At 35.4% G+C, this 12378-nt stretch overlaps 2 protein-coding genes and 1 long non-coding RNA gene across 4 annotated transcripts; 1 reads left to right on the top strand and 2 right to left on the bottom strand.

Annotated features, from left to right (window-relative positions):
• Positions 1 to 301: 301 nt before the first annotated feature.
• LOC100791076 (uncharacterized) lies at positions 302 to 4158 on the top strand. Of its 2 annotated transcripts, NM_001255089.3 has the most exons (10): positions 464 to 620; positions 898 to 1032; positions 1211 to 1297; positions 1434 to 1524; positions 1671 to 1725; positions 2387 to 2447; positions 2763 to 2984; positions 3310 to 3426; positions 3553 to 3642; positions 3837 to 4158. In NM_001255089.3, exons 1-10 carry the CDS (start codon positions 519 to 521, stop codon positions 4011 to 4013), a joined length of 1137 nt encoding a protein of 378 aa, NP_001242018.2. In that variant the 5' UTR covers positions 464 to 518; the 3' UTR covers positions 4014 to 4158. The 2 variants fall into 2 exon arrangements, with proteins under 2 accessions (XP_040869733.1, NP_001242018.2); XM_041013799.1 differs by having other exon boundaries at positions 302 to 620; positions 3310 to 3642; positions 3837 to 4113.
• Positions 4159 to 4689: 531 nt separating this feature from the next.
• Positions 4690 to 5840, bottom strand: LOC106798112 (uncharacterized). Its single transcript, XR_001387602.3, has 2 exons — positions 5167 to 5840; positions 4690 to 4885 (listed from the first exon to the last, which is right to left on the bottom strand). It is a non-coding gene; the product is annotated as an uncharacterized lncRNA (long non-coding RNA).
• Positions 5841 to 8112: 2272 nt separating this feature from the next.
• LOC100526884 (uncharacterized) lies at positions 8113 to 9065 on the bottom strand. Its single transcript, NM_001248557.2, has 2 exons — positions 8877 to 9065; positions 8113 to 8795 (listed from the first exon to the last, which is right to left on the bottom strand). The coding sequence occupies exons 1-2, from the start codon at positions 8884 to 8886 to the stop codon at positions 8332 to 8334; spliced, it is 474 nt and encodes a 157-aa protein (NP_001235486.1). The 5' UTR covers positions 8887 to 9065; the 3' UTR covers positions 8113 to 8331.
• Positions 9066 to 12378: the final 3313 nt, after the last annotated feature.

Genomic DNA, 12378 nt, shown 5'->3' with positions numbered 1-12378 from the left:
AGTATATATAGCAAGGCCCGATTTATATTTTTCTTGATATCATTATATATGGGCCGGGCCCACCTATAAATGTTTAGTCTGTTTTTCACTTACCAGACCCGAAAGCTATTGTACTAATGACTAATTTATTATGATTTGGTCTTGTCTTTGGTTTGTGTTGTTCTTGGCTAGGAATCTCAATCAGAAAAATTTTCTTGCATAGGCACAAGTGTTTCCAGTTACATTCACGTCACATGAGTAGAGGTGAGCAATAGTATAAGTGGTGGAATTTTATCTTATAAAAGAATGAATGGATTAATAAACAAAAAAAAATAAAAATGAATGAATGTTAGAGAGGGAGGGAAATGAGAGGCTGTGGATGGAGGTGGGTCGTTTTCTTATCATAAGCAAAGAAGAGGTGGGGAGTTAGTTAGTTTAGTTGGGTGAGGGAAAGAAAAGCCACTTCAAATTTCAGCCCCATACCATACTCATTAAAGTCCACACACACAGAGCAACACTGCACTGTGTGGAAACGAAACATGGCAAGAGTGGTGGCACTCCAACAGAACCAACTATCTTTCTCTACCTTAGCTTCCTCTCTTTCTGACTTCAGTGGAACCAGACTTCAAACTCAACTTCAGGTCCTCATCATCATCATCACTCTCATTTCATTCATTTAGCAGTAGATGGTGAACAACATTCTATGTTCATGTATTTATTACTAGTACTTGGTTGGTAATCTCACTTGAACAATTCTTGTATTTGCCTTTGTCCTGTTCAGTTAAATGAATTGAATTGAATTGAACTATATGCTTCACAAACTTAGTTAACAACAAAAAATTATGCATCCAAGTGATAATTGATAAATGAAGATCATATATTCGTGCCTAACTCCTAACATGCTTATTTTGGGTACAGTTCAAGAGAAAGCAATGCCATCCAAAAGGGTCTTTCTACGTCTCCGCATCGAGCACCAAGAAAATCCTAATAATGGGAGGCACCAGGTTTATTGGTGTGTTTTTGTCTAGGCTCCTTGTCAAAGAGGGTCACCAGGTATGACTTACCTATTTCACACTAACTCTGGTACGCCTGTGTTTGTTCTGGGGAATGATTTTTCATTCCTCCAAGAATATTTTTCTTAGGAATGATATTTTAAAAAATCTTTTATACCTATGTTTGGATATTTTATATAGTTTCAAAATTTTGATGATAAAACATATGAATTTGGCAGGTGACTTTATTCACAAGAGGTAAAGCGCCTGTCACTCAACAGTTGCCAGGTGAATCAGACAGTGATTATGCTGATTTTTCTTCCAAGGTATGCTAATTGTAAATGTGAACAACTAAAAATTGGACTAACCTTCTTGCAATCCATGATGTGAATGCATGGCTTTTCATCTTTGTTACTCTTATACCCGGAACATTTACTTAGTGTAGTATTTTTAATTTCCCAGATCTTGCATTTGAAAGGAGACAGGAAGGACTTCGACTTTGTAAAATCCAGTCTCTCAGCAGAGGGATTTGATGTTGTTTATGACATAAATGGTGTGCAAATTCCTACTTGCTCACACCTTCTGTGCTTATTTTTCACCAATAATTTCATAATACATGTTACTCTTCGGGTTCAATCATGATTTTTCATAACATATCTCTCTTCAGATTCAAATAAATTATTTGGGCATATGTTTCAGGACGCGAGGCAGATGAAGTTGAACCCATACTGGATGCTCTGCCTAATCTGGAGCAGTAAGCTGCCAAATCTGTCTTTGATATATTTAATAATCAGCTAAAAAATACAAGCAAATTGTCATTGTTCAATTCATTAATGAGTTATATAGTCAGTTGAAGTTAAGAATGAATTTGATTACATTTTAAAAAATCATCACACAGTTCTCATTTATTATAATTAACATTCAATTTAGAAAATCATTTGTAACAGGGATAATTTATAAAGTTCTCTAATTCTTGGTTCAACATGATAGTACTTGAAATCTAGATGAACCTATCAACTGTTATGTCCTACCCTTCATTTGCTTTGATATGTAGATGTTGGAATTCGCTATTAATTAGATATGATGGCTTAGACTTTAGGCGTATAGATGAAGATCAATGTAAAATTGAATTGGCTTTTGTTTTCAAAGTCAAAGAGGAATTATAGTCAATGGTAGCAAGGGTAAGATTAGTCAGAAACTGTATGACGATTGATGTTTTAATAAAAAAAAAAAAAGATTATAGATTAAATCTTTCATTTAAAAAGGGAAGACTTCTGAAACATAAAATATGGAACATCTTAGCTTCACAAATACTTAAATTATACAATTTTAATAACATACAAAGAAAAAGTCTCTGGTAATATTTTGTAGTATGCCTTTAATCTTCATCTTGTTTATAATTTTCCCAATGTCAGGTTTATTTACTGCTCTTCTGCCGGTGTCTATCTCAAATCTGATCTATTACCTCACGCAGAGGTCAGTTTACATTTTATCAGGCCTATTTTCCTGTGATTTCAGAGTTATGCCACTTTTGTAAAAAAATTTCACAAAATTACTCTATGGTGCTTGCAAGAGATTTCCCTTGGGCTGAGTAGTATGATTTAAGTCATTAAACATAATATTGTGATAGGAGTGTCTTATTTAAGCCTTTAGATAGTTGCACTGAAGGGAAGGGTGCACCGTTCAAACTTAATTTTATGCACATGAATATGTCCTTTCTAAAATTTTATCACTTTCCTATATAATTAACTAACTTCCCTTTTCTTTTAACTTCCTGCTTCTTGGTGATAGACTGATGCAGTTGATCCTAAGAGCAGACACAAGGGAAAGCTTGAGACAGAGAGTTTGCTACAAGCAAGGGGTGTTAATTGGACATCTATAAGGCCAGTCTACATCTATGGACCCTTGAACTACAACCCTGTTGAAGAGTGGTTCTTCCATAGATTGAAAGCGGGACGCCCAATTCCTATCCCCGGCTCAGGAATACAGATAACCCAACTTGGTCATGTTAAGGTATGAAATTTGCAATGTTACTCTTCTTTAGCCGGATCATATTCATTTTTCTACCAGAGTTATGTATCAATGTATATATTCATGCCTACTAATCTATCATGTTCCATGCATCTTGTAATTTGAGGACTTAGATGCAGAAATATTTGATTCAAAGCTACCTTTCTTCTTGCTGTTACTTATTAATCAGCAAGAAATTTTAATTGCTTGCCTTTTTGGAAGCTTTTGAAGATTAATAAATGATTTCCTATAAATGGAATTGATAAGACAGTAAGTAAATTTATTGAATTTTGTGATTTTTGGCTAAAATATTGTTCAATTGTGACAGGATTTGGCAAAAGCTTTTATCCAGGTTCTTGGTAATGAGAAGGCCAGCAAGGAAGTATTCAACATCTCGGGAGATAAGTATGTCACATTTGATGGATTAGCAAGAGCATGTGCTAAGGTAAGTCATTCATGCCATGTCATATTTAAGGTGACCAATAGAAAGCAGAAGGAAAATGCCTTAATATGTCAAGCAATTAAATTTGATACATGTATTGTAATTTTTGTTTATTTTGGCATTTTCCAGGCTGGTGGGTTCCCAGAGCCAGAGATCATTCACTACAACCCTAAAGATTTTGATTTTGGGAAAAAGAAATCATTTCCATTCCGTGACCAGGTGATAAAAACAACCACACAAATCAGATACAATATGAAAAGTGTTTGTAACTTGTATAGTTTATTAAAAATTGACATAATTATATAGTCTAATGATATACTGAAAGTAGAAACATATTAACAAAAGTAAAAACTGAGTGGCGAGTTCTTTTTACATTGGCGAAATAATGATATTTAATTTTCATTATTGTGCAGCATTTCTTTGCATCAGTTGAGAAAGCAAAGAGCGTGCTTGGATTGGAACCTGAATTTGGACTTGTAGAGGGTCTAGCAGACTCGTACAACCTGGACTTTGGTAGAGGAACATATCGGAAAGAGGCTGATTTCTCAACAGATGACATAATTCTTGGCAAGAGTCTTGTTAGCGTATAAACTTTTCTATTTCAATTTTAAGTATTTCACTTGTATTTAGAAAAGCTGTTCGGATTTGCTACATTATGAAGTCGTGAAATATTCATGAGCTTTTCGTTCAGTATTTTTTTCAACAAAAAATAATGGATATTGGTTTTGTCTTCTATTCATTATGCTATGATGGAAAATGGGCAGTGGATTCAAACAAATTAAATAATAAAATTCCACATTTGAACGGTTGCTTAATTAAGGAACGCATCCATCTGCAATGCATCGTTGCCCCATACTATCCACAATCCTCAGCCACTCTGTTCATTATTGATTATACACACTCCACTACTACATATAATTGGCAAATTCATTTATAAGTAGAATCTGAAGATCTAACCTATCTCATAAAACACTCATATTTACCAAAAATTATCTTAAGCTCAAGCTTTGCAAGTATACCACGGGCTGCTACTTGCTGCTTCTGTCACCTTAAAAAAGCCATTTCAGCCATCTAGTATTTCGTCATATTCAAATTAAAGTTTTTTTTTGCGTAAATTATGCTTCATTCTTGAGAAATATTTAACTTACATTATCTTGGTATCCTCCCTTTTATTTTATTTTAAAAAAAAATTAAATGATCTATTTAGTTTTTTTTTTTTTTAATTTAATCATTTATCTTTTACTTTGGTCCTTTATGAAATAAGAGTATTGGAAGCTAAAAAGCATATTTTTATTTTGTCGTCCTCCTCCTCTTCTCCCTTCTCATTCTTTCTCCCTCATCTTCTACCATCCCAATTTTGTCTGAAATTTTACCGTGCAACCTCTTGAAACGAAATCAACTTATCATGCTTCATCTCAATTTCCCTCACCAGGTGACACCAAAGTTGCAAAACCCCATCAACCTAAAACCATAAAAATTAAAATAAAACAACAAAATTCACTGTAAAACCCCATAAATCCAAAGTAGCTTAACACACCCCCACCACATGATACCAAACCTCCAGAACCCACCAACCCAAAACCAAAAAAGATTGAAACTTTCACAACAAAACAATGTTAACAAACACCCATCATGCAAAAGTAACAAAATTTGGCAAAACCAGGATTGTTGGTGTAAGAGAACTATTCCATTAGCAAAAGGAAGAGAATTGAAAGGCACGAAATTGAGGGAAAAAAAGAGGACCTAGTCTGTAGTTAGTGAGCCACCGGCGCGCCACGTCACTATAGACAAACCCTCTCTGAACTACCACCGCGAAAATCAAATCGCGAATCCGCTACCCATCCACTAACCTTTCCGTTATTCCGTCTTCACCACCGTGCAATTCTTCCCCTCCGTCGCGCCCACAACAACGACATCGCCTTTCACGGCCATCGCATGCCACTCTCACCGCCGCATGAATCGCCGGCGTGACATGGGCCCAATGCAAGTGAGCCCCAAAACGACCCAAATTTGAACCAAGCCCAACCATGTGCTGAAGATTCGAACATGGAGCAGCTAGAGGCATTTTCCAGTACTATACTTCATTTACAATTTTATTTATCACTTTCGTTCCGGTTTTTGGTCATTATAACACTTTCTTTAATTTTAATTCCATACGAATAGTATAACTAAAGATAGGTTTGGATAGAAGATATAAGTGTTTGTGTTTTTGAAATTATTTTTTTTTTGAATATATAGAAATTTGTCAGTAAAAAAGTTCCTAAAAGCTGTCAAAAGACTTTTTAGTCTTGAATTTAACCCTACTCTCTTGGTCGAATTTCAGTTCGCGACTACTAGGAAGTTTTTGGAGATAACTAGAAATTCAATCAAGAAATATAATTCATTTCTTAAGTCAACCACGACACCAATAAGAAAATCACTCATCGATTATTATTCAAGTTTGAAACCAACAACTTTAAATATTCATCTTATCAATGAATTAAAGTGTTGAATTATTTATGTCAAATTAATAGACATTAATATGAATTTTTAATATTCATCTTATCAACTAATGAATGTTTACATGTAGAAAGTTTATTATCATATGTAAAATTGATTTAATTTGTTTTAATTTTTTATACGTAAATTAGATTTCAGTCATTACATCACGGATCATGACCAAAGCAAAGTAATCATATTATAAAGAGAACAAAGAAAATATTGTTTTAATTACCCTAAATCACTCCAAGATCATGGAAAAGTACAAGTGGGGCCGTAAAGCTCCCAAAAACAAAGGAAATAAAAGAAGAAAACTCCACGAAACTTCTGGGAATGTATTATTGATTGCTTGTGTATGAGAAAGAAATAGAAAGTAATTAAAAATCATGAAGACAACGGAATATTCCCAAACGCATATGTCCGGTTAGTCAAATTCTTTTGCCTTCTAACCAGTAAATTTTACGAAGCCAATTATAGTTATCCTGTTGGTCCAACTTAACCATACCATCTAAACTCACAAGAGGAAAACCGAAAAAATGGTAGACTTTTTATTTTTAGCACAAAAACCAAACCATAGATATCCAAATATTTTAATGGTCGGTTGGGGCGAAAAGTTCATAAACATTATCCTAATTTTTTTTTTTTTTACAGAAGAATAGATTAATGTTATATTTCACTTCATTATCCTAAAAAAATGGGTTAAGTGTACGATGACGAACTAATTATATTTGAGCGTGTCTCGCTTTTAGACCAACTATAACCAAACCAGAAAAAACGCCTATGCGCCGAGCCACTGTTGGTCCAACGTGGTACACTAATCACCACGTGGCTCTATTAGGGCACCCCATCAAGCTAATGCTGACACATGTCCCACCGTAGAGAAACATAATGGATGCTAGACACGCAATGGATTTTATGGACCCCACAAAAAATAAAGCATACGTAATTAATAGTGATTAAAAAAGAAAATAATGTGGGGTAAAGGAGTTGCCATGTGGAGTGAACATTGACGTGGCCTCAGTGTAATTGTGGATCCCATTTCACCTAAGATGTTGATTAAGAGCATCTCTAATCGGAGGTGTTTCCATGATTTTTTAGGTTAAGAAATGGTCTCTTGTAAATTTTTCGGTGTTGAAGCATAGTGACATGACAAATTTGATTTCTTTAACAGACTATGAATTTCTTATATAAAGAATTGTTTCTTATGAATAAAAATTATTATTTTCATAGAATATGTAAAGAAGCCGAAACAAAAAGAAAGAATATGAAAAGTTACAAGTGTGAAACTACCTTGACAGTGAGAAGTACATGTGCGAAAACACTCCCTTGTTTCGGGCAGAGGCAGAGGAGGCACTTGAAGATGTTTAACCAACGTCGGAAGAGAGCATCGAGAGAGGAAATGGTCGAAATAGTTGATCGAGAGAAACACCGTTACTGGGAAAACTCATAGTATGCGTGGACTTGCAGGATTTTTTTTACCAAAGTACACACTCTCTCTCTATTCTTTTCCCAAAATACACTACTTTGGGTATTTATTCCCAAAGTACACCTGTTTGGGCAAACTTCAGGGAAGTCGGGTTCTCACACCCCGACTTCCGTTCTTCTTCTTCTTTTTTTTTTTATAAAAAAGTTTTTATATTATTAAAATTAAATTTTATATTATATAAAATTATTTTTAAATAATTTGAAAATTAGTTATTTATTAAATTAATTTATGTAATATTATTTTATAATTTAATTTTGTTATTAAGAAAATGATATTATTAAATTTAAGTGTTTTTGTTATATTATTTAAATTATTTAAGATATTTTTTGGTGAATATATGTTTTAAAATTTAAATTTTGTATAATAATATATTTATTTTAGTAAATATTTATTTTGTATAATAATTTGAATTTTAAAATTTTTAATTTAACTATTTTACTAAATATAATTAGTTTGTTTATGTTTTTAGATTTAATTAAAAATGATAAAACTAAAGCTTTTAACAATTTATTTATATAAGAACATTATACTACGTCATCAATAAAATATTTAAACAATGACATTTGTCTAAGGAAAAACTAAGATGAGGATACATTAGGACAATTATTTCTGCTATGACCATGTTGCCGGCAAAGTCCACATTTTTTTCTACTTGCTCGTTCATTTTCGTCTTCGTCCATCTTAGTAGGAATGCGAGTTGAAACGGGACGACCCTTTACAGTCCTCTTTCTCCTTGGATCAGGACCCCACTGATCTCCTTCATATTCTTGCCACATTGATTCGTGTGACAATAAACCAAAGGAGTTGTCGTAGATGTGCAAAATGTGTTGTAAAGTGAATATCATCGGCACATAGGTCATGGGATCAACATTGACAGATTTACAGGCAGCCATGACGTGAGAACACGGTAAATGTTTAGCCTGAAATTCACCACAATCACACTTTTAGGATTGTAACATTACTCTAAACCTTCCAGGTGGTCTGGGTGTTTCAAGTGGGGATTGAGTCTCGGTTATAATAAAAGTGTGATTGTGTCTGTCGAATTCATTTACAATGTGTGTATTAGATTCTTGTTGACCACTATTGATTGCATCGAAGACGACTTCAGAATACTGTGAGCCGGAGTTGATCATTGCCTGAGTTTGTCGACCTCTATTAGCAAAGAGTTGTGCGGTCTTGAAATAGGTCTCCTCAACCAATGATGACACCGGCAAATGTCTTGTGTTTTTGAACATGGAATTAACAGACTCCGACAAATTGGTAGTCATATGTCCCCAACGCTTCCCCTCATCAAAGCATTGTACCCATTTTTGTTTGGGTAATTGATCAAGCCATTCAGCTGCACTTGGCTTATTCGCACGAATATTCCCAAGATGTCGCCAGTGCATCTTCTCTGTGTATGCGTACCCTGTAAATATTTAATCAATGTATTATGTTATAAAATTTGATTGAAAGAAAATTATAACGAATAAATAAAATAGATTCTCACCAGCCAACATAAGTGGTTTCTTTAAATGTTTGCAGTTTGAGTTACCACGAAGAAAGTTTTGTGCAATGTGGCGCAGGCAAAAGAAATGGGATGTGTCCTGGACCCATAAGTTACTTGGGTTGTTGTAGGCACTTATAATTGAGGGGTGTCGGTCTGAAATAAGAGAAATGTTAATTTGCGGAGTAACATGTCTTCTCAAATTCTTTAGAAAAAACCCCCAAGCTGAAGTTGTCTCCCCTTCTACAATGGCATAGGCAATCGGGAAGATATGGTTAGCTCCATCTTGTGCGGTAGCTATCAACAGTGTGCCAGTATACTTTCCGTAAAGCCATGTACCGTCTACTTGTACAATGGGTTTGCAATATGCAAAACCATTAATGCATGGACCAAATGACCAAAAGACACGTTTAAACAATCTTTTGCCCGGTACTATTTCTCCCCCCTCATACAAGGATTCTGTTTGAGCAGCGACCACAGTCCCGGGAACACAAGATTGCAAAGCTCCGAAAAGTTTTGGCAGTTTGGCATATGATTCTTCCCAGTTTCCATGAATCATCTCCAATGCTTTTTGCTTTGCTAACCATGTCTTCTTGTAGGATGGGGTATAATTCATGAACGTTTTAATCTCTGCAATCAATGTCTTGATGGAGACAGTTGGGTTTGTTTTGACAATTGGTTGGATGATCTGTGCTATGACGTGTTTGTCGAGTTGGCGATGATCTTGTGTAAGCATCGGCACGAGACAAGTGTGATGACCTCTGATACTCTTGATAATCCATTTGTTATGCCTCTTTGAATTGCATGCGCCCAAGCTCCATGTACAACCATTTTCATGTAACTTGCATACGAAGTGTAGCCTTCTTTGGTCAGAGTAAATTGTTCTGCAATCAAAATGATTTCTGATGTTGTATTCTTTGATTGCTCGAATACATTGTGATTTGTCATCGAAGGTCATGCCAACCTCGAGTACACCGACTGATGGTTGTACATTGTGTTGCTGATGAACAAAATGGGGTCGATCAATATAGTGTGGTAGGTGGTCAAAATTCAAGTCTACTGGACACCTAGGTTGCTGATATTGCAACGGAGGTGACGGAGGTGTCGTTGGTCTGCCAACACCCTCGTCATCGGTTTGGTCATCACTTTGGTCATCGCTTTGCTGATTGATGTGATCAAAGAATTGTTGATCCTCATCCTCAGTAAAATCATCCATGTTTTCATGATGAAATCGTATAATAGGATCTTCGTTAGCAATGGGATGTTCATCTCGGTTTGATGTTTGCGTTTGTGGTAGTTGTGAAGGTGGCGTAAAGGGGGATGAAGGATGGTTTTGTTGGTCAAAGGAGGTTTGTTGGCCATGAAAAAAGGAATCATTCTCGGATAATATTTGTGTGTATGAAGTATAAATGTCAAAGGGGTCTTGTGATTCAAGGTTGTTGTATGAAGATACTGGATTATTGAGGTCAATGTTGTTGTACGGTAACTGTTGTGGAGGCGGTAGTTGTAGTTGTGGACATGAGGGTTGTGGAGACGATGGTTGTGGTTGAGAAATAAGCTCAGTAACAGCATAGAATTCGGCAGAATTCAATTGTGGATTCTGGATAATTGTTTCCATCGCGCCTCTAAGATCATCATTGTCGAATAGTTGAGCCGAAATAAAACTTGTCTGACCGAGATGAATTGAAATAGGGACACGAAATAACAATTGAGCAACTTGTTCAGTTGCTCGAGTAGAAAGACGATTGTTAATTTTTTGAATGAATTGTGTAAACGTAATAGAACGACTGGCGTAAAAAAATATTGGGGTCGTACATTGGTACATCGATCCTTGAACTGGATCGTCTACAATGTGACCACTGTGGTAAATGAGGGTCGGAATTTCTTTAGGTGGAGCCATGGTGGTGCTTATGGGATATGAGTGGAAATGGTGTGAGAGTTACAAATCGAGTTTTGTTTTGTGAGAAAATTGTTGTGTGTGATATGTTGTTGTCAAATGGTGATATTATATATAGGCTGAGAAAGTTTAGTACCAGAGTTAGATTGTAATGTTAGGTGGGAGAGTTAGATTGGAAGGTTAGGTTGGGAGAGTTAGTTACGAGGGTTAGGTGGGAGTGTTAGATTGGAAGGTTAGATGGGAGAGTTAGATTGGAAGGTTAGGTGGGAGAGTTAGTTACGAGGGTTAGATGGGAGGGTTAGGTGAGAGTGTTAGATTGGAAGGTTAGGTAAGATAGTTAGATCGGAAGGTTAGATGGGAGGGTTAGGCAGCAAAGTTAGTTACGACGGTTAGGTAGGAGAGTTAGGTAGAACATTAAGTGCATGTGAGTAATTTAGTGTACACATGTGAGTGAACAGTTCGATGCACCGCATTCGTGAATGGATGACCGATTTATTTGGCGTCGATTTCAATACACCAAATTCAGCGGCATCATATCTAGCTACTTTACAACAGTTCGATGCACCGCATTCGTTAGGAGAACAAGGTGAAAGTTCTTCAGCTGCAACAACCAACATTGAAAATACTAACATAGAACAACAACATGATCATGACGTGGAAGAACCAGTCATACTGGAAAGAAGAAATCCTCGACGTAATCGGCGTCCACCACCTTGTGGGACTGGTCATCGTCTTGGTCATTGAACGTCAGAGAATCCAAAAAAAATTATTTAGTGCACCAGTTCCATCGACTAACACCTCAAAATACAAGTACAAAATAAAAAAAAACTATGATTTGGACCCTTGCAACTATGTTTAAGAGCCCATGTTCTGCATTTTTTTAAAATTATGTCCAACACATTAATAATGTTTGTGACTCATTTTTTCTATAGTTTGAACGTCAAAGAATCCAAAAAAAATTATTTCGTGCACCAGTTCCATCGACTAGCACCTCAAAATACAAGTACAAAATCAAAAAAACTATGATTTGGATCCTTACAACTATGCTTAAGAGCCAATGTTCTGCATTTCTTTAAAATTATGTCCAACACATTAATGATGTGTGTGCCTCATTTTTTCTATAGTTTGAACGTCAGAGAATCCAAAAAAAATTATTTCGTGCACCAGTTCCATCGACTAGCACCTCAAAATACAAGTACAAAATCAAAAAAACTATGATTTGGACCCTTGCAACTATGTTTAAGAGCCCATGTTCTGCATTTTTTTAAAAATTATGTCCAACACATTAATGATGTTTGTGACTCATTTTTTTTATAGTTTGAAAGTCAAAGAATCCAAAAAAAATTATTTCGTGCACCAGTTCCATCGACTAGCACCTCAAAATACAAGTACAAAATCAAAAAAACTATGATTTGGACCCTTACAACTATGCTTAAGAGCCCATGTTCTGCATTTCTTTAAAATTATGTTCAACACATTAATGATGTGTGTGCCTCATTTATTCTATAGTTTGAACGTCAGAGAATCCAAAAACAATTATTTCGTGCACCAGTTCCATCGACTAGCACCTCAAAATACAAGTACAAAATCAAAAAAACTATGATTTGG

This window comes from Glycine max, chromosome 3 (genome assembly GCF_000004515.6).
Source record: "Glycine max cultivar Williams 82 chromosome 3, Glycine_max_v4.0, whole genome shotgun sequence".
Classification (NCBI taxonomy): domain Eukaryota; kingdom Viridiplantae; phylum Streptophyta; class Magnoliopsida; order Fabales; family Fabaceae; genus Glycine; species Glycine max.
Note: the sequence above shows the minus strand (reverse complement) of the source record. Positions and strands in the feature narration are given on the sequence as shown.

Bases quoted from the DNA above. Each gene is read 5' to 3' on its own strand.
- LOC100791076 (XM_041013799.1), top strand. From the start codon at position 519: ATGGCAAGAGTGGTGGCACTCCAACAGAACCAACTATCTTTCTCTACC. The intron at 1,298-1,433 runs GTATGCTAATTG...TTAATTTCCCAG, and splicing joins ATGCTGATTTTTCTTCCAAG to ATCTTGCATTTGAAAGGAGA. The intron at 2,985-3,309 runs GTATGAAATTTG...CAATTGTGACAG, and splicing joins CCCAACTTGGTCATGTTAAG to GATTTGGCAAAAGCTTTTAT.